General features: G+C 40.8%; 2 protein-coding genes across 4 annotated transcripts in view; one reads left to right on the forward strand and one right to left on the reverse strand.

Annotated features, from left to right (window-relative positions):
- Positions 1-22335, reverse strand: part of sfl (N-deacetylase and N-sulfotransferase sfl) — an 86084-nt gene that overhangs the window by 29917 nt on the left and 33832 nt on the right. For all 3 annotated transcript variants that reach the window (XM_043418007.1, XM_043418006.1, XM_043418005.1), the window contains exon 3: positions 1880-2077. In XM_043418007.1, the coding sequence (XP_043273942.1) occupies positions 1880-2077 (198 nt within the window). The remainder of the gene's footprint in view (positions 1-1879; positions 2078-22335) is intronic.
- Positions 18740-22335, forward strand: part of LOC122410027 (serine protease inhibitor 3/4-like) — an 82156-nt gene continuing 78560 nt past the window's right edge. Inside the window, exon 1 of the mRNA XM_043418009.1 lies at positions 18740-18810. Coding sequence (XP_043273944.1) covers positions 18750-18810 — 61 coding nt within the window. The 5' untranslated portion in view covers positions 18740-18749. The remainder of the gene's footprint in view (positions 18811-22335) is intronic.

Genomic DNA, 22335 nt, shown 5'->3' on the forward strand with positions numbered 1-22335 from the left:
ATTCGCATAGAATGTTTCGGCCCACAATGAGGTGTCAGTTCCAAAAGAGAAACGAAAATCATCTCTGAGGATTTAATTACGGTGAACATTATATTGCGAGGCTGTTCAATAATGGAATTTCATCGCATTGAAATAACGAATTATCAAAACGTATATTTGTTAGCATCAACAAACAGATTTTGTATCGAGACACATTTTTTTCAAAATTTCCAGCAAGTTGTTGTTAAAAAATCAGCTCACCAATCATTTCGTACGGTTTGTAAAATTGCTTCGAAATAAACAAAAAAAAAAAATCTCAAAAAAGAAATGGAGCAAAAAAAAGGAAAATTTTCGTGAAATTAAGTACGAATAAGGGACATTGACCCTGCAAATAAGTTTGTCGCATAAATCGGAAACACTAGAGTCATCGACAAACAACGTCGATATTCGAATTTGACGGAAAAATAATTATTAGCTCATTTGCTTTGCAAACAAGTTCATTTCGAAAAGAATCATTTGCTCGAATTAATTGTCCCGCAGTGAAAATGAAGCGAAAAAGTTGTAATACAGTAGCGCGGATATTCAGAGCCGAAAATATAGATGCACACGCGAGGAGAAGAGACTCGATACTCGGTCCGATATATCGAGCGAGCGATTACGCGCGATAATCCAATGGGCTTTACCCCCATGCGTGCCCACACACACATACACATATTGGCTTATGCACATTTCTCTCCTTCCACATTTCCTGCCTTTGGACATCTCCGTGGTTTTATTCTCTCGCGAACCCGCGGTACATTCCATGTTTGCATTTTCCGATATGCCTGATCGTCGTTGCGAAGTGTTGCAACCAGTAATATAACGGTTCGCGAGGGGGATGAAACGGGGAATAATTAGCGCTCACTGAATCTACTCGAGGCAATCCGTACTAATTTTATACCCAGTAGTGGCATTTTTCTCCCTCTCTTTTCTTCCCTTCTCTCTTACTCTCTCCCGTACCATATAAAAATCAATTTCGTCCGCACCGTATTTCGAATATTGACTATGCGCACAGTCCTGCAACAATGCTGTGTCAAAATGACTGAAAACAGACTCGGTGCGCGATAAACTCAGATTAAAGCATTCTACAGCGAATTCAAAATCACTGATGACATTCCACTAATGAAATCATACGAAATGATTTCATCAGCGAAATTATCGTATATGGCATTTTATGTTTACGGTAGAATCATCATTATTCCAGGGTTATTCCCGACCATGTGCATTTTTTTGGACAAACATTGATTTTTTTATTACTCAATAATCAGATATGTAAGCTCGGGGTTCTAACTGCTCAGTTCCATCGAGCAAGGTTAGATTGCACCAAGACACTCCTAAACCAAGAGATAAACTGCTTCGATCCATCGAAATATCAACATGAAGCCGGCGTTTCGTGTTGAGTTGTCACTGTGTGAAAACGTGCTTTAGCAAAAGAAAAGCGAGTACACGTTTATTTATCATACTCCAAACGCGTTATATGCTTTCAAAGCAGGGAAGCTGATACGATGTATTTAAGGTGGTAGGTGCTAGATTCATTCGTAAATTTTCCTGTTTTTACCCCCCTGTTTTACCTGGTGCTGCGCGCACACCGAACATTCAGAAATTCGTATTTTCCAACAAAAAATCTGAAACGTCGCACAATGGATTCGTAAACTAGAAAGTATTTTGAGATGAAATTATAAATGAAATAATTTTCTTTGCCTCGGTCTGAGAGGGTCGACAATTAATCCGCATTAGAAATGATCCAATAAAATTTCTGCATAGCATCGATAAATTGATGATTTGAAAGATCAAAGTCTCACTCATTGAAACTCGATGATCACGCAGTAGGGTGCAAGAAAAAAATGATTTTTATGCTCACTTTATCCTGTTGTACACGAGTAATTCCGCAATCTCGCGCCCCAGTCGCGAATACAAAGTCTCGACGAAGACGAGAACCTTTGGATCTATCCTGAGACGAGCTTCGCTCCGATGATCCGGCGCTGATGGTAACCTTGTTGCTCCTCTCAGAGTTGAGCATCTTATCGAAGGTTCAGGCCTCGTGTCCCGATGGATGAGACTGCAAGAAACGAATTTGTAAGAAAATTAGTCAGGGTTCGACAATAGCATGCGTTTTAACATTATGGCTGGAAATGAATTCGTATCTGGAGATCGAAAACGATCGCATTTTTCTTAACACTATGAATCAGCGATCATGTTTTTTTTTGTCGATACCGCCGATAATAACGGACGCAACTATATTCAGCATCCTGTAATATGACGAGGCGCAGGGACGATTAAGTACGAGGAAGGAAATTTTGATGGATGCACGGATGAGCGAAGGGCTACGTCGTCGCTTTGCGCTGACAAAACGCGTGTGTGTGTGTGTGTGCAGATGAAGCGTGTAAAAGCCCGATAGAAAGAGAAAGATGGAGGTGGAGCGAGTTAAGAGAGAGGGTGGTCGTTGCCACACCAGAGACGTGAAACTCTCTTTTCCCAATCGGTTAATCGATAGAGCTCTGGGACCGTGCGGATAAGAAAAATGATCGGAAACTCTCGAGGCTCGATTGCGGCGAGGTCCTCTATCTCTCATGGTGCACACGCCGGTTCTTGAGAAATGAACCGTCCGGAGGCAGTGATAAGAGCCCCGGAAGAGAGCGTTCACCCGATCCCAAACCACTTGAAGCGCATCTACTCTCGTGTCTTATCGAGCGTTCAAACGATAAATTCAACATTTCAGATGAAGAATCTTTACGTATTTCAATTATAACAGCACGGAAGAACAGGGTTGTCGATGTGTGTACGAAGGGGAGAGAGGAACTTGAGACTAAACACTAAAAAAGGGAGGGATAAGGGGAATGCGAGAAGGTCGCCTCTCGTGTCCAACGACTATTTAAATCGATTAAATTTTTCCCTCGTCAACGGAACATCGTTTGGAATCTGTCTTATCTCGAGTTTTTTTTTTTAATCGAAGAAATATGTAGATCCTTTTTGCTAACGGTGAATCGAATTTAAAATTCATTTCGCAATTTGGTGCTTCTTCTTATTTACCAGCGTTTGAAAATTTTGCTCTCGCGGGGGAATCGTAGAGATTCATCGATTCTGATTTTTCGTGGAGCACACCTTTGCAGGGCAGCATCCCAAGGACGGGGAGAAATAAAACAGACAGTTGAGGTCTTCAGTCACTAGTTACTTCCAGTTTCGCTGGCTAACTCTGTCGAAGCAATTACTGGCAACTTGAGGCATCGTTTCCTTTGTGTCGTAATAAAGCATGTCGAACCAAGTTTTCCAATAATTTACCATCAAGAATCCATTTTTTTTGTGCTCACAATTATTGGCTAAAAAAAGTTTCGTCGATCGGTGCTCTCGTAAAGTTCATTATAGACGTTCGTAAATTGATTTTTTTATGTCGACATATTGAAGGCTCGTACTTGAATTTTCACTCTGCTCACCGCTCTTTTAGTTTATGGGAAAGTAAATCTGCCACGCGAGTACGAACGTGAGATTTTCTAGACTAAAACCTCTCTCTGTACACTATTCACAAGATCAGCTCTCCCCCGCTGGCTACGCTCGTATGCTTGCTTCCATCATCGCGAATTTCTCGCTTTTCTCGTTGGTCAGCTTTTTCACTCTTTTTATGCTCTCTTTGATCTTCGATCGGGGAAGCCTTTTTTCTCTCATCATTTGATTTACCTGAGCAAAAAAACTTTCGATACTTTTTCAAATATATTCACCTCTTTTGTACATTTTGTGAAAATGAAAAGGAGGAAAACTTGTTTCGATTCGACTGCAATCGCGTACACGTCCGTATCCATCATATTTTATTACAACCTCGAAAACATGATTTCTCGGGTTGCACTGAAAAGTTTAGCCCCGCTGCCCCGTCCTTAAGTACATAAATTCTTGTCAAAGTTTTTGTTTTGTTTTTACTTTTTACATGTTCGAGGCGGTGGCTAAGGGTTTTTGCTGAACGCATATTCCCCTAGCCAAAGGCCCCGATAAATACGGATGTATGAATTCGTATCTGCATATTTGCTTCTTCGGAGAACATAAAAAATGTATACATCAACGTTCTGCAACAGTGGCGACCTCCTGCGTGTATCGAGAATGAAATGCATATCGTGTTTCGTGTGTACGTAAGTGTACATTTTTCAATTTGCATTTGTGAGCTAAAGTAATGGAAAAAAACGTTTCATTCTCTCATGTACGTATACGGTGGAGAATTTTTTGGCATGGTTTTTCCTGCACCGTGTAGATATTTGGGATAAAAGGTATTTTTTGTTGTAGCATGTGCACGTACCACGGTGTGCTGGACCAAAAAATTCGACCTCGACAGGGCTTCGATTCGGAATCAAATATACATGAGCTCGGGTAATGCAGAGTTTTTCCTCGAAGCATTTCCAGCGTACCTTCATCACGTTTATTAAATCAACTTTTACGTTCCTTTGCACACAAATTCGAAAAATTTTTCACTTTCCCATTGTTACTTTTCGGATTTCTCATAACTTCGTACTTCATTAGAGGAATTTCGTTATTGAATTATTCCAAAAATTCGTCGAAAACATTGCTTACGATCGAGATGCTCGATTCTTAAGAAAATCATTTGGGGAAAACTCATCTATAAAGTGTGAGCGTAAATATTTTCAACTCATCAAAGTGAAAACGAGTGTTGAGTGAATGTTAACATCGTTTCGTGTGACTGGCTATCGGCTTCGCAAAATTGTCAATTATTTGTTATACCTCGACAAGGAGTCCAAGGGAGTCCAACTGCTACAATTCCCGTTTCTTCCAATCCATTTTCCTACTAATAACTTTCCTTACTAAATTGACGATAGAAAATACGGATTCAATAGGGATTCACGAATGATGAACGATCTTCGAATGAGAATAGGATTTTTTAGAGCAAAGGTGAAAGCTCGATGTGAGGGTATATTAAAGCCGCGGTATTCCAATTACTCTCGTTGCTCTTGGACGTGTTCGACGAGATTCTGGCTCGTGCTTAAAGCTATCTGGCTCCGGAGTACGTTAGAGGCTTCTGTACGTGATTTATACGGTCGTTACTGTGAACTCACGGGGCTGTTGCAGTACACTGGACTCGCGTGCCGTTTGCAGTTAACGCTAGTATTATCGCCATACGTAATGTTTCTCTCTTTCGTCTCAAAATACCTCTCAAAGTGTGTGCAAAACGCGTTTTGATCTCTGCACGTATCGAGCATTTCGTTTGACCGTATAGCTTTTTAATACGCGCTTAATGGGCCTGTGTTGTGGCAATAGAGGCTCGCCGATCCAGCAACATCAATGAACCAGTTTCGACTCTATTTGTGCGCCGAATAAGTACGCTTCGGTGGTAATCATTAATGCATAAATGATCAGCCTTTTTCATTCGTACTATTCCACCAATTGCACGCAGTCAAACAATAACTTTCCAGCGTAGCGTGCCGCTTTGGGTGAACTAAAAATTCGAGCCTGTATTGTATGCGCGTAGGCGTGAGTGCAGGGGGAGAGAATGAAAAAGGGAAAATATCGTGGAGCAAACAGTTAGGAGGTAAATACCCGCAAATTTCGAGATCATACTTCACGAAGGGCAATTTTCATGAAAATAAAAGAATAAAAGATTATTGTTTCGAATGAAGCTCTCGTTTAAAGTGCTATTCGGAGTATTGTTTGCAAAATTGCGTGATTAAAGTGGTACTTTATATCTTTTACGTATCGTTGACGCGATTAACCAACTCTTCATTTTGGAATCCTCGCAGCGTCAAGGTGAATATTATCGTGATAAACGATAAAAATACCATTTCAAAGTGCTCAAACTCGTTGTTGAAATTGAAGAAATTCGCTTTCAACTCCCGCGCGAGAAATTAATTTTTCATGGTGCAGGAAAAAATGTGTGTACGTATAATTCGGCTTTTGTGCGTTGGCATTGCTAGCTCACCGAACGGCCGCGAGCGTAGGCGCTACAAACTTCGGTATAACGAGTGGAACGTCAATTAGCGATAAATCTGCAGAAGACTAAACAATTTTGTAAATTATCATTCGTTACTGTCATTCAGCAAATGATTTTTCGTGATTCTCGCATAAAGGGATGCATAAAGAGTGCAATTATTTATTTTCAACAACGGTGTAAGCGATCGTTAAACAAAGTATGGAGAGGAAAACGAATTGAGTTTATTTTGCATTCAAAGCTGGGAGGCTCATTCGCAGGATCCCGTTTGAAAATTCTGTCCGTCCTCCACACATGCTTTGGCATCCGTCGCTCTTTCATCTCACAGCTCTGTGTTCAGTTGACACAAGTGAAAAAGAAGAAAATAAAAAACATTTTGCTCCAGGAATGTGTTTCTATTGCAACACTAATCTCGAGCTCGCTTCAAGTTCCCTTCAAAACCCAACTTTAGAGCATCTTACTGAGCCGGGCATTTTTACATTTATGACAGAGAAATGAAGGTAGAACATGAAACGGAAAGAAAAAAATACTGTGCGAGGGAAATTGGTGCGCTAGCAAAAAGAGCAGTCGTGTGCGTGGTTTTTCAGACCACTGGCGAGTCTGGGATGAGCGTTGTACACGGACACTGGTGGCTATAGACGGGATTCGAATGAACCCGGGGAGAAATTCGTGCAGTCGGAATTAAGAAAATAGCGTGGCGTGGAGCCATCGTGCCGTCACTGTGCGCCGCAACTGTCTATCAGGGCGATCGATGTCAAAAGAAATTAAACGTACAATTAAATGAGCGTAACATTTCCAATCTGCTAGTTCTCTCTGAATTCGTCGTCTACAAAAAAAATGATTTTATTCCATTCGATAGATTTAATCCCGAAATGTAGTGCTTGGAATATAGAATTTTTCAAAAGCTCGAAATACACATTGATTTGTGATTATTTCGGATTATAAGACGATACATATATTCAGATCGCGTACATATTTTTGCATCGAGGTGATTCGGGCAATTTAACCCAAAGAATCTTTCCTTCGTTTCATATGAAATCGCCCATACGTATTTCGACCAGTGTCTGTGTAAAATGTCGGCTCAGTGTATTTTAGATTTAGATACGGTGGACAGAGGGCGAGAGAAAATGTTTGTGATTCTCGGGGGAGAAACTGCTGTTAGTTCGTGCGTTTGCCATAGAGAGAGAGAGAGAGAGAGAAAGAGAGGAAGCTTGACTGCAACAACGGGGTGTGCACTGACGATATACACTATCGCGAGCACAGTACGTCAACACGAGTTTATAGCGTGTCCATGTGTGCACTTGTGATTGTGTGCATTTGCGTGTTCGTGTATACGGCTTCAGAGAGAGGAAGGAAGGTGTGAGCAGGAGAGAGAGAGAGAGAGAGAGGTTAAAACGAAGAGGGAGAGAGACGAGGGGCCTGCTCGTGTACGTAACGTGAAACTCGTGCGATAGAGTCATAGTTTTCAGAAGATAACGCTGGTTTGATAGCGAGCATAACACGAGGCTCTCATATGGGATCAAGCTCTGGCTTCTCCTCTCTCGCTCTCCAGACTGAAATGGATGATCGCTCTGCCGCTGCTAGAGGCCGAGTAGAAAAGCTTCAATATCTCGTAGTATATAGCAAAACGCACAAGAGCCGATTTTCTTTCCCTTTCGCTCGTCCGTTGCATCACCCGTTTGATTCTAAGCTTATTTTGAAAGCTACATAACGAGCAGCCGGGCGCGCATGTATAAAATTTAACATAAAAATGATTGTAGCGAAGCTACACATCATTATTAGCTGCGATATTGGGATAATCGTTTTCCACGTCGTTACGACGTACAAAGCGGACCGGAGAGCTTTAACTGTGCTACAGCACGAAAGCACCTCTCATACGATCCTCCACACTGGACTTTCTATATGAGCTGTATACGTGCACGAGATCTGCGTGTTTGAACCACATTTTCCAACAGCACGTTCCCCGACATCACCTGAATAAAGTATGCGTTTGCCAGAGAAACGAATTCTGTCTTTCTCTCCCTTTCTTTCCTCCTTCTTCCTATACCTCTTCCCTGCTCCCTCGCACTCTCGTCATTTGCGAAATTTCTTATTTCACCACTCTCCTATACCTTTATCTACGGGCATACAACTTCTGTAGATATAGACATTCAGATACGTATGTAAAACTCTTTTCTTTCTTCCCCTCGTTCCACCTTTCTCTACCTCTTTTAGCCTCGCCCGAGAATATAGAGGAACGATGACTCATCCATATCAAAATACTATTTGCATAAACCGATAAGAAGTCGATACATTCATGTCCAAACGTTTTACTGGCATATCACGCAGAGTTACTGCTTGAAGATGGGAGCATCCCGACACGAAATATAGTGTGGGAAAATATCTCGGGGATTAAAATATCGAAGATATTCGATTTGCTTTTACATCGGTTATTTTTTACTATCTGTTGAGAGCGAAATGCTCAGACTTAAGTATCACCAAGATAAATCGTAACACTCCATGAATAATTTGGGATTATCTTATGGCTCGAGATTTTGTGAACCGTTGAAATTGATTGTCAAGCGGTTTCCTATTGACGTTTTAAATAATTTGTTTCAATCGGAATTTGGCAGCGCGCGCTCCTCCTTCACGCTCGTTTTTCAAACGTCATCGCGGATCGCATTTTGTCTTTCGTTTTTTTACTTCACTCGATAATTTATGCTGTTTGAATGGAGAATTCGATCGTTAATTAATTTTGCAGTCTCGAATTGATAATGAAAAGCGTTTGTGGCTGAGGGATGATTCAGGGTTGGAAAATTTCCGGCTCATTTCGTCTCGCATTACCCTCCGGCGCGATTGGCGGGTCTGGCTTTTTTCCCTTCCCACCTCCTGTTTCCTTCTATTCTCAAATAGTTTATCGGTTCGACGATCGATCAGTAAATTGGTTCGTTGCTGTTTTATTGTGCGAGGTTGCCAACTGTAGGTCGTCCCGTCGGTCGTTCATCACCGCATCAACGGAAATTCTTTTTTCAGGTCGATCGTACGTGGGACGAAAATCGGCGGTGACTCAAGGCTTCTCCGCGTGAAAATAAGACGAACGCGATAGCCAGAGACAGATAAAAGTGTTGCAAAAAATTAGGAACGAGAAATCGTTCTCGGCTGACCGCTCCACGACCGCGAGAAAAAAGTGACGTCTTCTGTGATGCGACAAGACACCCACGAGACGGCTGATAAATCCTTCCGGTAATTTACGAGGACGTTCCCGCGGCGAAACGGACTTTAATCAGTTCTTCGCTTTACGACAACTTCGTTTTCTACGATTTGTAAAGTGTTTTGAAGAAAATTTTCGCTCTGAACTGATTCCATTTTTCGAATTAAAATAAACGCCACTGATTCGTGTGTCCGATATTTACTCGCTACAATACCAACGCACGAATTTTAGACACTTTTCAAGCGAAAAATTTGCCGGTAAGGAAAAGTCTTGAGCGCGCCGCCGCACCATTGAGAGTTGCACCCACTTGCTTAATATTTTAAATTCGCTACTTCTAAACTCGTTACGTACGTGAAATGACAAATCAGCGATATATCATGAAATTAATTTGTCGACATCACCGCGCATTGCAACGAAACGTGTGCACAATTAACAAGGACAATTCAAATGGAAATATCAAAGTGAAGCTGGATTGAGGTCTGCCCTATGAGCTCGTACGGTCGACGTCACCATTGAAATATTCATGTACCGATAGATAAAGAGAAAGAGATTGATCAACAGGAAGCTCGAGCAAGAGAGGCAGAGAGAAATTGAGAGCATGTGCGATCAGTGCAGATGGCCCTGGTAGCTCCACCGTGCGTTTCCCCTGCACACCCAAACTCATAGAAACCTGATTTTAGTGCCAGTAAGTTAGGGCCCCTAGAGTTATATCTATTTCGCATCAAGCGTCATGCAATTAATGCATCATTAGGGCTCGCGGTCGCCACCGTGGCCAAGAGGTTGGATGAGAGCATTGGAGGATCCGATAATTTATCCATTCGTGCTGTACATATACTACGTATAGTTGATAGGGATGAAATGAGAGCTGGAGAATCGCTTCGTCTCGAAAGCCTTAATTTAAGGGGCAAAGGTAAGTTCAAGAATCCACTTTCCAGTTGAGTCAGTCTACGCAGTGAGCTCAAATACCAGTTCGAACGAAAAACTGAATGACCAATTTTTAGGCAGAAAAAAATGGTCGAGTCAACGATGCTCGAAGAATGATTTGTTTGAAAAATGTATAGAAAAGCATCGAATTTATCTGAGAATCGACTCTCTTTGCATAACCTCGATATCTTCGTGCAACTCCGGATGAAGTGATGCTCTACACGAGTTCGTCTAAGTTCAAGTACAGGTGAACCGGGAGAGATTTATCGAAGGGAATAAGTGTACCGAGAAGAAGCAGCTCCAGAGAGCTACGACTCCCTGACGAAGGTACGTGGTTTACCTGGACGGGTGTACAGATGCATCCAAGAGGCTGCCGCTCTACTCGTGTTAGTGCGCTGGAAGTTTCTACGCGATGGTAGCAGCACGCGAGGCCACAGGTCTCGAGGAAACCTCGAGGAACTTCAATATCGGAAATGTTGCTACGTGACCACACGACTTTCTCGAAGATAGCTTTTGCTGTGTTCCTGCAGTTTAGAACGCCCACGTATGTCCAGCTCTCGCTTCCTCTCTCCATCTTCTTCTTGATTGTTGTCGACACAATGGACGACGCTTTTAATGAATTTCATCTAGCTTCGGTGTGGCGACTTCAAACGAGTATTATTGGAGGAAACGAACTTGAAAGATCATGCGTCGCAGATCGAGACCGTTTGTCCTTCCTCTTTCTCTCTCTTTCGCAGTTTCTTCGGTAGAATTTTGATAATTACTGCCATCAAATCGAAAAAAGTGCATGGCATATAATGAGCGCGAGTAAAATCCGAGTATGACGATCCAATGAACAATTAAACGGTTTGATTAGCTTCTCTACGACAAAGTTGGAATGCGTCATTATAATTGTTCTCGAATCAAATAGGATCAAAATTGTTGAAAATGTTTAAATGTTCGATTTATCACATAGTCGACGTTTATCGTCTAGCGTTAATATTGCCGGTTTATAATTGACGATTTATTAAACACACAAGAAACTAGAAATGAGTTAAAAATAGTTTTGATGCGGCTTTCGTTTGGTTGCTCGATGATTATTCTCTCGAGAAATCGTGACGAAATGAGATCACGAAATCAGCCTATTCGATCGTTGCTTTTGAGATAAATTTGTTTATCATTGATTTAATTGTAAATGGATATTTTACGGTGAAATAATTTCACCTATTAATTTGATCACATTTAAGGTAATCGTGTCCGATTTAATTACTCAGTGATCAGTTAGCGATATACCCATGCAAAAAGATCGAACGACGACTATTACTTTTGCTCGTGTTAGTCGTTTCACAAAATCCTAGTTGGATTTATATTTGTCGATTTTGTAAGAGCTTGTTGGATTTATAATTCTAATGTACTTGTTGCCATGAATCTATGATTGCTACGAAAAAAACAACTATTTATCGTGAGAGTTCTGGTTTTACTCTCAATATAGAATTAACTTGAATTTCAATATATTTGGACGAAAGAACCATAAATAGTCTTCATCAATCATGATAAACGACGGCTCAAATCTATCTCCATATTTAACAACGATGCATAATCCAACTATTTTATCAGTGGAGTGGAATATTGGGAAGGAAAAATATGGTTTCGCAGAACTCGATATGCATAGAGAAGCTATGTTGACGATTAATCGGTGTACGAAATGTTGGCACGTTTACAAGCCGCGTTATTTGTCATTGACAGAAATGCGATAAAAAAATTCGCAAACGGAAGCTTAACGACTGGTACGCGGCAGCCGGTTGAATTGGAACTCGTAGTTTTTTCTAAAAAACTTTTATAATCCTTGGAAACGGTCTGGATTTTGTTATCATCGAGGAGTCTAGTTTATATGATAAAGCGTGTTCTCAAGCGGATTACGTTGAATGCAAAACGCACGAAGAGCGGGAAAGAGAGAAGGAGAGAAAAGGTGGGTGTACATTTTGGAGAGCTCGTAGCGAGAAATGAAGACGTGCTCTCGTGCGGAAGAGACACCAAGGCAGAAGCAGCCGAAAGAGGGGCTCGGGAAGAGTGTAGGTCGACCGATTAAGGTCGACGAGAGAGCGAGAGAGAGTCGAGTTAAGCCGCAAACTTCTACTTCAGCCAAATCGTTTGATCGAAAGTCGATTTCGCTGATAGCTCTCACTATCATCGTACCGTATGTATATATACACATATACTATAAATTTTAAGTATATAATACACGAGTCACTATCATCGTACCGTATGTATATATACACATATACTATAAATTTTAAGTATATAATACACGAGCTTATGTACTCGTGAGATTTTCTCAAGGGACATGGTAAAGAGGTAAATCTATATTTTCACCTAAACGATCAGCTTACTTCGAGCATATATTCGCATATACAAATATGCATTTAAATTTTCTTTGGTGCCCTGTACAAAGTCCTGTATTAAATTTGTCTATAAAAACGAAAATCTGAACTTTCTATTTGCCAGAAATACCCAAATTGGATTTCACTATTCCCACGTCGTAGCGTTCATCAACGATGTGAATACGACGTCGAACTCGTAACATGATGCATTTCAGTATCATTGAAGCGGTAATCTGCTTGAAAATACCATAGACCGATGTTCAGGCAGTCTTTATTAAGGCTTGTAATTATATTGGCAGGAATGTATGCTAATTGAAATGGAATTTGGAATGTTCTGAATGCAGAGGGTTCTTGGATTCGTTGATATTCGATTAGATTAATGTGCAATTACTTTCGTTGGGACAAAAATATTTCAATAATTTATATAATCAGCTCGTAATTGAGGAATGTCTCGTTGCGGTACTCGCGGATTTATTCTGTGACAACTGTTCCGTAATGTTTATGTTTTACTTAATATTACATCGAGAGTACAAATTATTCTGATTTATTGAATATTCGAACAGTTATTTCAATGCTTTCTATTCGCAGCGTTACGATCATCGTTATTTTACGATTGCACTCGGTTCTCTCTCGCCTCTGCGAATTCCATATACAGCCATAATATTGTTTCCTCGAAATTGTCTATTCCTCATTTTTCTAAATCGTCTTCTAACAGAAATCTAGACGCGAATATATTTCCATAATCTTCGTAAAATCAGTGATGAGAGAAAAAATTGGGCAAATAAAGGAAAATGAAGTTGGTAGAATTGCAGAAGCACGAAGTCGATTGGGAGAATAATAAAGGGAATAAGAGTCGGGGTGGACACACAGAAAGAGAAGCGTATGGAAGGTCTATTAAAAAAAAAAGGCAATTGGGTCCAATAATTGGGACCCTAAACAATGGAGCACGATCGGTCAACCATGCTGGGAGCATTGGTCGATTAAAGGGAGAAAAAGAGAAAACAGGGAATGAGTGTGAGAGGGAGGGCGAGAGAGGAAATAAAAGATAGACGAGGAGCTTTTTTTCTCGCATCGTTTCACTTCGTACCATTTCCAGCACTTTTTCCCATCTCCTATCCTGTTAGCGACACATCCCTGTCCGTGTGTATATGGCATATATACAGGCGAACGAACGAGATGTGCGTTCATGTGAATCTATTCACATAGAACAAGGCCATTCGATCTCGGGGAAAAAATTTATATTATTGGATATCGAGTTCTATCGATATATATACCCAGCACGCATTTGGAATATATCGCTACTCAGCATGGGTATCATGATTGCCTGACTATTTTTATTCCCTCAATAGAAATATTTTCTATTCAGAAACTTGCCTTTACCCTGAGCTTTAGCTGTGACGTATTGAATTCCAAATAGATTCGATTCGCTCTGAATATCATAACATTCCGAGGTATAAAAACCATCACGAAGTAAATAATCGAAAGGACATTTATTAAATCCATTTTCGTATTTATCCGACAAATAAAATTTCATCTTCGTGTTCCTCGAATGTGTTTGAAAAATTTCTCGAGCCCTCTCGATTCCTCAAATCTGCCATTAAACTTTATTTTTCGCGAAGCCCTTTTCGCGTCGTGAATAATTAACCAGGTACGTTGAACCTGAAAATATAATTCGTTTGAAGAAATTTCGGGCGATTGAGCGTCGACTCGCACAAAATTAACTCGTTGGCGGTATTTATTCTCGTAATCAAGACTGCAGTTAACCACAGCGAGGAGAGCCTAATACATAAATGAATATCGCGTACATCTATAGCCATGGAGCTCGTGAAAAGTTTGTAACGTGGGTGGCTAGTTTACGGCGGAACGTTGGACGAACGGCCGCAAAGTACTTTGCTCGCATTATATACACACCGCGCGAGCAGGGGAGTTTCCTCGGTTTTGTTCATAGTGTATACGCGAGACAACAACCGTGCCCGAGGATCTCATAGCAGCTCGCCGTCTCTCGTCTGAGCTGCAGCCTCCGAACCTCGTTACCGGTTTGCTCATCTCGGATTACTTCCTTTGAGCTCTGTATTTCTATCTTACCCTCTGCTCTCCCTCGTTCCTCTGCTCGCCGGAGAACTTGCTCCACGCTTTTCGACGAGGGCTAATTTCGTCCGCAGGCACGTGATTAGAAGCGTGATTAGCGTACTTCCGAGGTTCACCCGAACTGGTGGCCGCAAACATCCAATCCACACAACAGCACATACTCCACGCGGAATGCGTGTACCACGTGGCCATGTAGATAAAGCATTGCAAGCGTGCCACAACTGGCCGCAAAGTGTCCACGGCTTCATAGGCCGCTTATTACAGGAGCGACGAGGATGTTTCACGAAAATTCAATATTCTATGAAACTATTCTCGTAACATGAAACATATCGGACCATCCAAGTGCGTTGGAAGATCGTTCCTTCTCGTTGGCGGTTTCTGCTTCGTGAATATTTCTCGTGACGTGAGAAACTGACGTTTGTGGGATGCAAAAATTTGCTTTTTCATGTAACAATTATTCGCGTCGAGAATTCGAGGGTTCTGGAAACTTTGTGGCGAGGGACGAAGCTCCTTGATCCAATTCCATATAAAAAACACTCTGGATTTCTGCGTCTTTCCGACAAGATGCAGGCCGATTTTCCAAATATGAATTCGTTCGTTCAGTGTACTGGCCAAGGAGATCAATTAAGCACTAATGAAGATAAATTGCTGAGGATTTTTCACATACAGTTTGGCTGTTACGAATTTAGAACTAGTTGTCGCAGCCACGAAGCGTTTTAATTGATCACACACTCGGTCACGCACGAAAATCTCTAACGAGGGCTTACCATTCGATCGGCTTTGAGAGATCGTGTTTGATTATTCGATATTGAGGCACATCGCATCAAAAGGTTAGTACCGATCACAGAAGATGTGAACGCGTACCATCGAGGCTTTCGGATTTCACGATGCATATTTGCATGCAGAGGAGCGGGAGAGGGAGGAAAGCCCTCGAGAATTCATGGTTGTAAACCACAAATGATGGGGGCGTCATCAGCCTCAACACGTACGTTCTCTCCTTCAAGAGCATTGCCAAAGGACGCGAGTGCGTTCGTCATTGTATTCGCGTCCGTGCGAAACCTAAATGAGTGAGTGTGTGAAACCGACTGTAATACGTCATTGACATAATAAGAGTCCTTTGAATTGGAGCGAGCTTGCAACACTCTCCTGTATTTTCATCCCATGGCCTTTTGAATTTGTGAATTGGACGAGCTGCACTATGAGTATTCGATTGAAATATGTCAAAGAGGCAAGTTCATAAAATGTTGGAGGGTTCAGCAGTTTGACAACAGTTGACAACAATTTCCTATTCGAACATTTGAATGACCAGTTGGTTACGATTCCTGGAAAATATTGAACATTCATAAAACTGAGATGACTCGATTGCGAAGAAAAAAAAACAAAAATATTCTTCATTTTGTTCCATTTCAACGCTTCAAGCTCATGCCTGAATACAGAATTCATCGATGAATGAAATTGACCATCCTTTTTTGCACAAAAATCCAATTCTAATTCGCTCGATAGTTTCAAGACCAAAAGTCTATTTTCGCTTACTTTGTCCATGATTACGTCAGATTTATCACGAGAACGATATAGAAAGAAAAAAAAACAGATACGAAACTCGACGTACAATAGTGCATATGAAGGAATAATTGAAAATGAAAAATAATCTCGGAAATACGACGAAAAGTATTGAAGGAAAAGATAAAGAAGTGTGGGCAAGGATAAACTGCGGAAATATAGCGAGGGATGGAAAGGAAGGGGAGGTCGAGGAATGGACACGTGTGCAAGACGTGCAAGCATGGAAATGAAACATTGGAATATCTAATCATTTGCGAAAAAGGAACACAGTGAGCAACAGAGGAAATGAAAACATACAGAGAAGTGTGGACAAAAAAGGCTCAAGGGAATCAGGGAAGAATTGATAGAGACACGCTAAGAAGGTAAATTAATGTGCAACTGTGTTAGTTTTTTAGAGAAATAGAATTAATATCTAGAAGAGAAGAGTACTGTTATTATTATTAGGATATATGCAAAGAACGTAAATTTTTTAAAAGACCACAAAGGTCGTGCAAATAAAACTCATTACTACTACTAATTTCGATTTATCTCTAAACAGCGTTTTTTCAATGGCATCTCTTCGAAAATGAGCTCAAACAAACGAGCATTTTTTTTCTACGGAACCTTTGGACTTGGTCGTATTCTGCACGCCTCTTATTAAAAATCCAACGGATTCATTGTGAAATTTGAATAGTCAAGTTTGGTAGAATGTTGAATGAAATGGGCTTGAGTACAAAGTCCGGAAGAGTGGCTGATGAAAATGGCATTAAAATTGAAACTATCAGGACGTGTAAATAATAAGCGTTTTTAATATCCATTATTCGTCGACGAAGTATCGCTGATACTGAACGGCAGGCTCTAATTTACGCCAGTAATGAAATGAATTTTATAACAGTAGCGCGTTATTTGTGGCGCAGCTGTAAATAAGCGGTAATTGTGAGCGCTGCAATAAATAGCAACGATCTACGTAACGAGCACGACGCTTGAGTGGCACTAGTTTCAAGTGAATACAAAAACCATATTTATTCAGTGGGAAATTTTCGGCTCTAAACGAATGAATAAATTCATTGACGAAACTCTGTATTATTGTGTAACGTACGATCAACACAAAATCCTTGTCAGCACACATGTTAAATGCTCGTCCATATACCGAGAGCCAAGATAATGCGAGTTCGACTCTCCCATATCTGTACAGTGCTCGACCCTGGAGTGTCGTATCAGTTAATTTGAGTCTCAAGATTCCCGATGGCTTTAGTTGTATCAATTATTTATTTTAATCATCTACCGGAAATCGTGGTCCCTCGATCCGTTACAATATAAGTAGCTCGAACGATATATTTACATGCGAGTACATTTTCGTGGATCGTTGTTCCGACAGAAAAAATTCATTCGTTGGGGTCAAAATGTACATGGACATTGTCCAGTCGTCAAATAGATACTGAAATGCGAGTTAAAATTTTGGTGGGGCGTCGGGAGTGGAACACTTCCCTGAAAAATCAAAGCGTCCATTTATTCACTTAAAAACTGTCAGATTCGTTGCAATAAAAATGACATTGGCTCGCCGCCTGGTTGATATTTCGAAAAAACACTTTTTTCATGATCCAAAAAACTCGAATGGTCGAACGGTGAGTTATTCGTGAAAAACGTGAAAACATGCAATTTCAAAGAGAATAAAAATTGATTTTTTTCGAGAAATGCTATTTCTTCCCTTATTCCTTTCCATTTACAGCCCGCGAGTAGCCGAGAATTAACGTTGAACAATTTGACGTTCGGAAAATTGACAGCTCTGCCAATTCGACGTTGAAGCTGGACGCGCGGAGAAGTCAGCTTTCCAATGGAGCTTTGCCGCAGTGACAGAAACCGCTTCAATACACACGCTACGTAGCAACAGCGTGTATGCAATATACGATACATCATTTTGCGATACACGTATACGAAAAGGGCATTGCGCGTTCAATATGCAGAGCGCGAAGGGAGAAAGTGCGAGACCCGAGGAACCGTAGGGATATCGAATTTGGCGCGTGAGCGCGAACCAACCGAAGTTGTATGTACTCCAATATATACGTGTATATATTGGACATACAGAGCGTTGAACAAGCGTGAGAGCGACTTGAATTGACAGTGATTGGGCGTGCAAGAAACATCCGGCAGCATTTCGAGGTTCAACCTTTCTCCCTCTTTTTCTCCCTCTAAGGAACGAGCGCACAAGCGCTTATATCTTTATACCCAAACGTTACATACATGACACATGTAATACAGATAACACTGATCCTCGAAAATGTAACCGCAACTGCACGATGTCGTCAAGACGCTTCACTGCAGTTGGAGCGTCTTGGGAAAGTTCAACGGACACATTCCGGTGGATAAACACGCTGATACTGTATAAATAAATTATGTGTGCTAACTGGATAGGAATATACGTAAAGATGCTTAAAAATACATGAAAATAAGGTGCATTGGGAAAAAATTGTTTAGCGGAGTTGATCGAACGTGAGGAAATGAAAAATTTAGGTGAAAAGTATTCGGAAGTTGAGATGCTCTGTCTTTAATGTAAATGATCAATAATGTGAGATGAAGATTCAGTTGAAGCTTGGACACCCTCAAATTTTTCAAGTTACATTGGTCCACGTGTTCTCTTTGCAGGAACGCAAGTTTTCTATTCTTCCTTCCTGGACATTGATGATAGTGATAGAGGGGGAATGAATCGAGGATGTGCCGAGTCAACAAACCTACTACGCGGTGCTTTCGAACTCGGTTTGGAAGGAGCATGGGTGAGTTGAGAAAAGAGAGACTGAGATTTTGAAATTTAATCATGGCTGAGCAGCCCTTCGCTAGAAAACTCCAAATTCACAGCGGTGGCAATTTATGGTCCGCCCCTGCGAATGGATTATTTTCTTTCCCTGGCGCTTCAAAGTTTCGTCACATTTCGTAGTGAGATTTTATTATTCAGGGAGTCGATAATGATTTAGGCAATTTGAACTTCAGTCTTTGAGCCTTAAATTCTGCAATCAGCTTACATTCGGAGTACTGGCAAGGGAGAGAAAGGGCAGCGTCATTTCCACGAAAGTTCAAACGAGTTTCCATCACAAGCGGAACGGGAAATATTATTAAATTTATCTCTGTCGAAACTTAACAGGATGAAACCATCCTTTGTTCATCATCTTTGGAATCGATGGAAATCCACGGGCAACAAAATACGAGCAAAACTCAGTTCGAATAGTTCGATCTTTGCCCCGTTAATTAAAACCGGATCTATGAACTTCGACGCAAAACAAAGTTCAAATATAACGCGAGAGCGAAGAGTTCTTTATCTTCTCTTTTCTGCCTCCAAAAACTCAGGTAGTTTCCCTTCTTACACGGAGAGAATTATAAGTGAAAATTTCCAAGATTTCAGTAAAAAGAATCTTGTGAATACCAGAAAATTTTAACAGTGCAAACTTTCATGAATTTCGACGCATACAAACCCTCGTATATTGCAAGAAATTTCATTTCCTATTTTCAACAAAAATTAACGCTCATTGGCCCCGTAAACATTTCCACAACGTTGTTGTAGATTTATTTTTACAATCTATTCTCACGCTTTCGGGTTTTGGGGCTACGAATATTTTTTTTTTTTTAGTCCGATTAGACTGCTACTGTGAATGTTGTGTTATCGATTTTCGCTTCGTTCAAGTCTTGAAATTGTTGAATACGTTATTCTCTTGTATAATCGTCCACAATTATTATTTTGGATGTACTTTCAATAAATTGGAATTGATTTTCGTTTATTTTTGTTGTTAGTGACTTTGTTGATATTCAGAATTGAGTTTTCGATTACGGGGAATTTTATGCTCAATAGAAATCTTAGTTTCGCTCTGCACCTGGTGATTTCTGCAGTTTTCAATAAGTTATAGTCATTTCGCAACTTTTCATGTTTGTCGGAAAGTTTAAACCTTTAGAAAGATTGCTAATTGATTTCCATCACTTTTAAAATCATCAATTGCAGCTATAAATGCGTTTATATTTTCGTCTATTATTTTGTTTTTTAATTTTTCGCTTTAACCCTTAAATACTCGATAATTCGCCCCTTCGCGACCGTTTTCGCGAACCCAACAACCTTGTCCCAGATTTCTATTGTTGAACGCTATTTTTTATCACTCATTTATCCCCGTGCAGAATCGAGTGTACCTAGAAAAGCGATGATTTCGCAATAAGTGCATCGATGCGTTAAGAGAGGAAAGTTTCCTTACAGCCACAAGGATGTTGGGATCCCATAAGATGTATAATGAAGTGTCCTAATAGAATAGTTTATTTGCAGTAGTTTTACGTATATTTGTACGTATACATGGCTATTGTGTAGGTGTGGGTTCGAATTTGAATATAACTGGGAAGCCTCGCATGAATTCGGTGTTCAAGGATACCCATCTCTCGTTTTCGTGCATTTATATATGTTCGTATGTAGACGTATATACAATCATTTCTGTCCCGGGGTGCAAAGCTTTAGGGAAAACTAACTTTGCATTCACGGAGCCTTCTCGCTTTTGCAACGATGTGGACAGAGAGGTGGGCACATACATGGGAGACAAACGTGTTATATATACGTCGAAGGTATAGTGTCGCCGCAACGACGAACAGTTTCCAAGCGAACAAGCTAGAGACGCGGCCGGGTTCTCGGCTAACTCGTTACCCTAAGTGACCCGCTTCCCTCGATTCGCTAGTTTATTAACTAAAAGTTTGCTGTTGGCCTGCCCCCCTCCTCTCCCCGCCGCCTCGTTCCTTCGTTCACTCATAAAAGCATCCGAGAATATTTCGACGCGGAGCATGAGAGCAATACCACACCATTCCTTGTAGAAACCACTGTGGAAAACAAAGAATTCATTCACGTATCTTTCCTACTCGGGCATATACGTTTGTACGTTTATAATTATTGCCAAATTGCCGCAACGCGGAGGCTGTGTTTGCTCATCTTGAAACTCTCGTCCGAGCATGACAGAAGCTTTTTCATCCACGTTTGTTTACATTGCCGAATGTGTATCATGCGACGAAAGAGCCGGAAGTTTATTCATACCAAATATCGCACTGCTGGGTGTTGATTCCCGAGGTCGATTTTGAGGGGTCGAAGATTGATTTCTTTTAAACAAAGTACTCGAAAATCCGAATTCAACGGGAACTTTTGCTCCCGCAAGACAAAAGGCCTGCTACAGAGCTCGGGGGCCGATTCCGGATTCGTCGATTTAAAATTTATCTCCAATTCTTCTATATATCCGAACATCAGTGCCAGTCTTCATCGCAACTACGATAAAATATCCCCTTATCGTGTTCAGCACAACGATTGACGAAAATTCATTCGAATTGGGGAGAGTATTGTAGTTTTTTCCTGCATCAAATTCGATCGTATCTCGCGATGTTTTAATTCGCAAATGACAGAATGTAGATGAACGATTTGCCCGAGGTCGCGAGCAACGTCACGCTATCGCAAATGATACTGGACTAGAAACCTTTTTCGGCAAATGTATATTTATTCGAGGACAGTTGCTAGATTTATTTTTCCACTATTTTTTCGTTCTACTGGCTAGGCCATCAAACGAGTTTATCGCAGATAAGCGAACGATCATAATCGCGATTTACGAATTAAATTTCGGGACGTTTTGATGGATGTGAGTGCAGTAACGCGAGCTTTTTCCCTCTAGTACAGCCCGTAACTCGTACAGCGATAGATGGGATGTGTGCGAAAGCACTGTGTAAATTGGGAGTCTCCGATATCCGTCTGTGAAACGACTCGATATTTCGTTTTATTTATTTATTTATTTTTTTCACTTTTTTATAATTCTCCGCAGGCTTTCGTATCAGTAATATTCGGGGTAACGAGATCGATGGAAAATTAATTCCAGACGAAAATTCAGTGTGGATTTTGTGATTATTTGAGCTTTTTTTTAGTCTCAGACATTTATTTTCGCTCGAACAATTTCTCCCCATTCGTTTGTTTACTGGATTTTGATTTTCGACGAAAATTATTCAAACGAATTTCGATATTTTCATCGCGTATTGACGGAGTTTCGATGCGATAAAACAATTTAGTCGCCCTGGTGATATGCAAAGGTGGGATGCGCAAGGGAGTTTCGAAAATTCTCAAAACAACAAAATCCCGGTGATGTTGAACGTTAATTCGGAATTTTCACTCATTTTTTGTTGACAAAATGACGCGTACCGAGTGGCGAATTAAACAGTGAAATCCCACTCGTCCGACGTAATTTTCCAGTTCACCTTCGTCACATAATACTCGTGAAGAGTCAATCCAGAAAAATTGCCAATAAGAA

This window comes from Venturia canescens, chromosome 4 (assembly GCF_019457755.1).
Source record: "Venturia canescens isolate UGA chromosome 4, ASM1945775v1, whole genome shotgun sequence".
Taxonomy (NCBI): Eukaryota; Metazoa; Arthropoda; class Insecta; order Hymenoptera; family Ichneumonidae; genus Venturia; species Venturia canescens.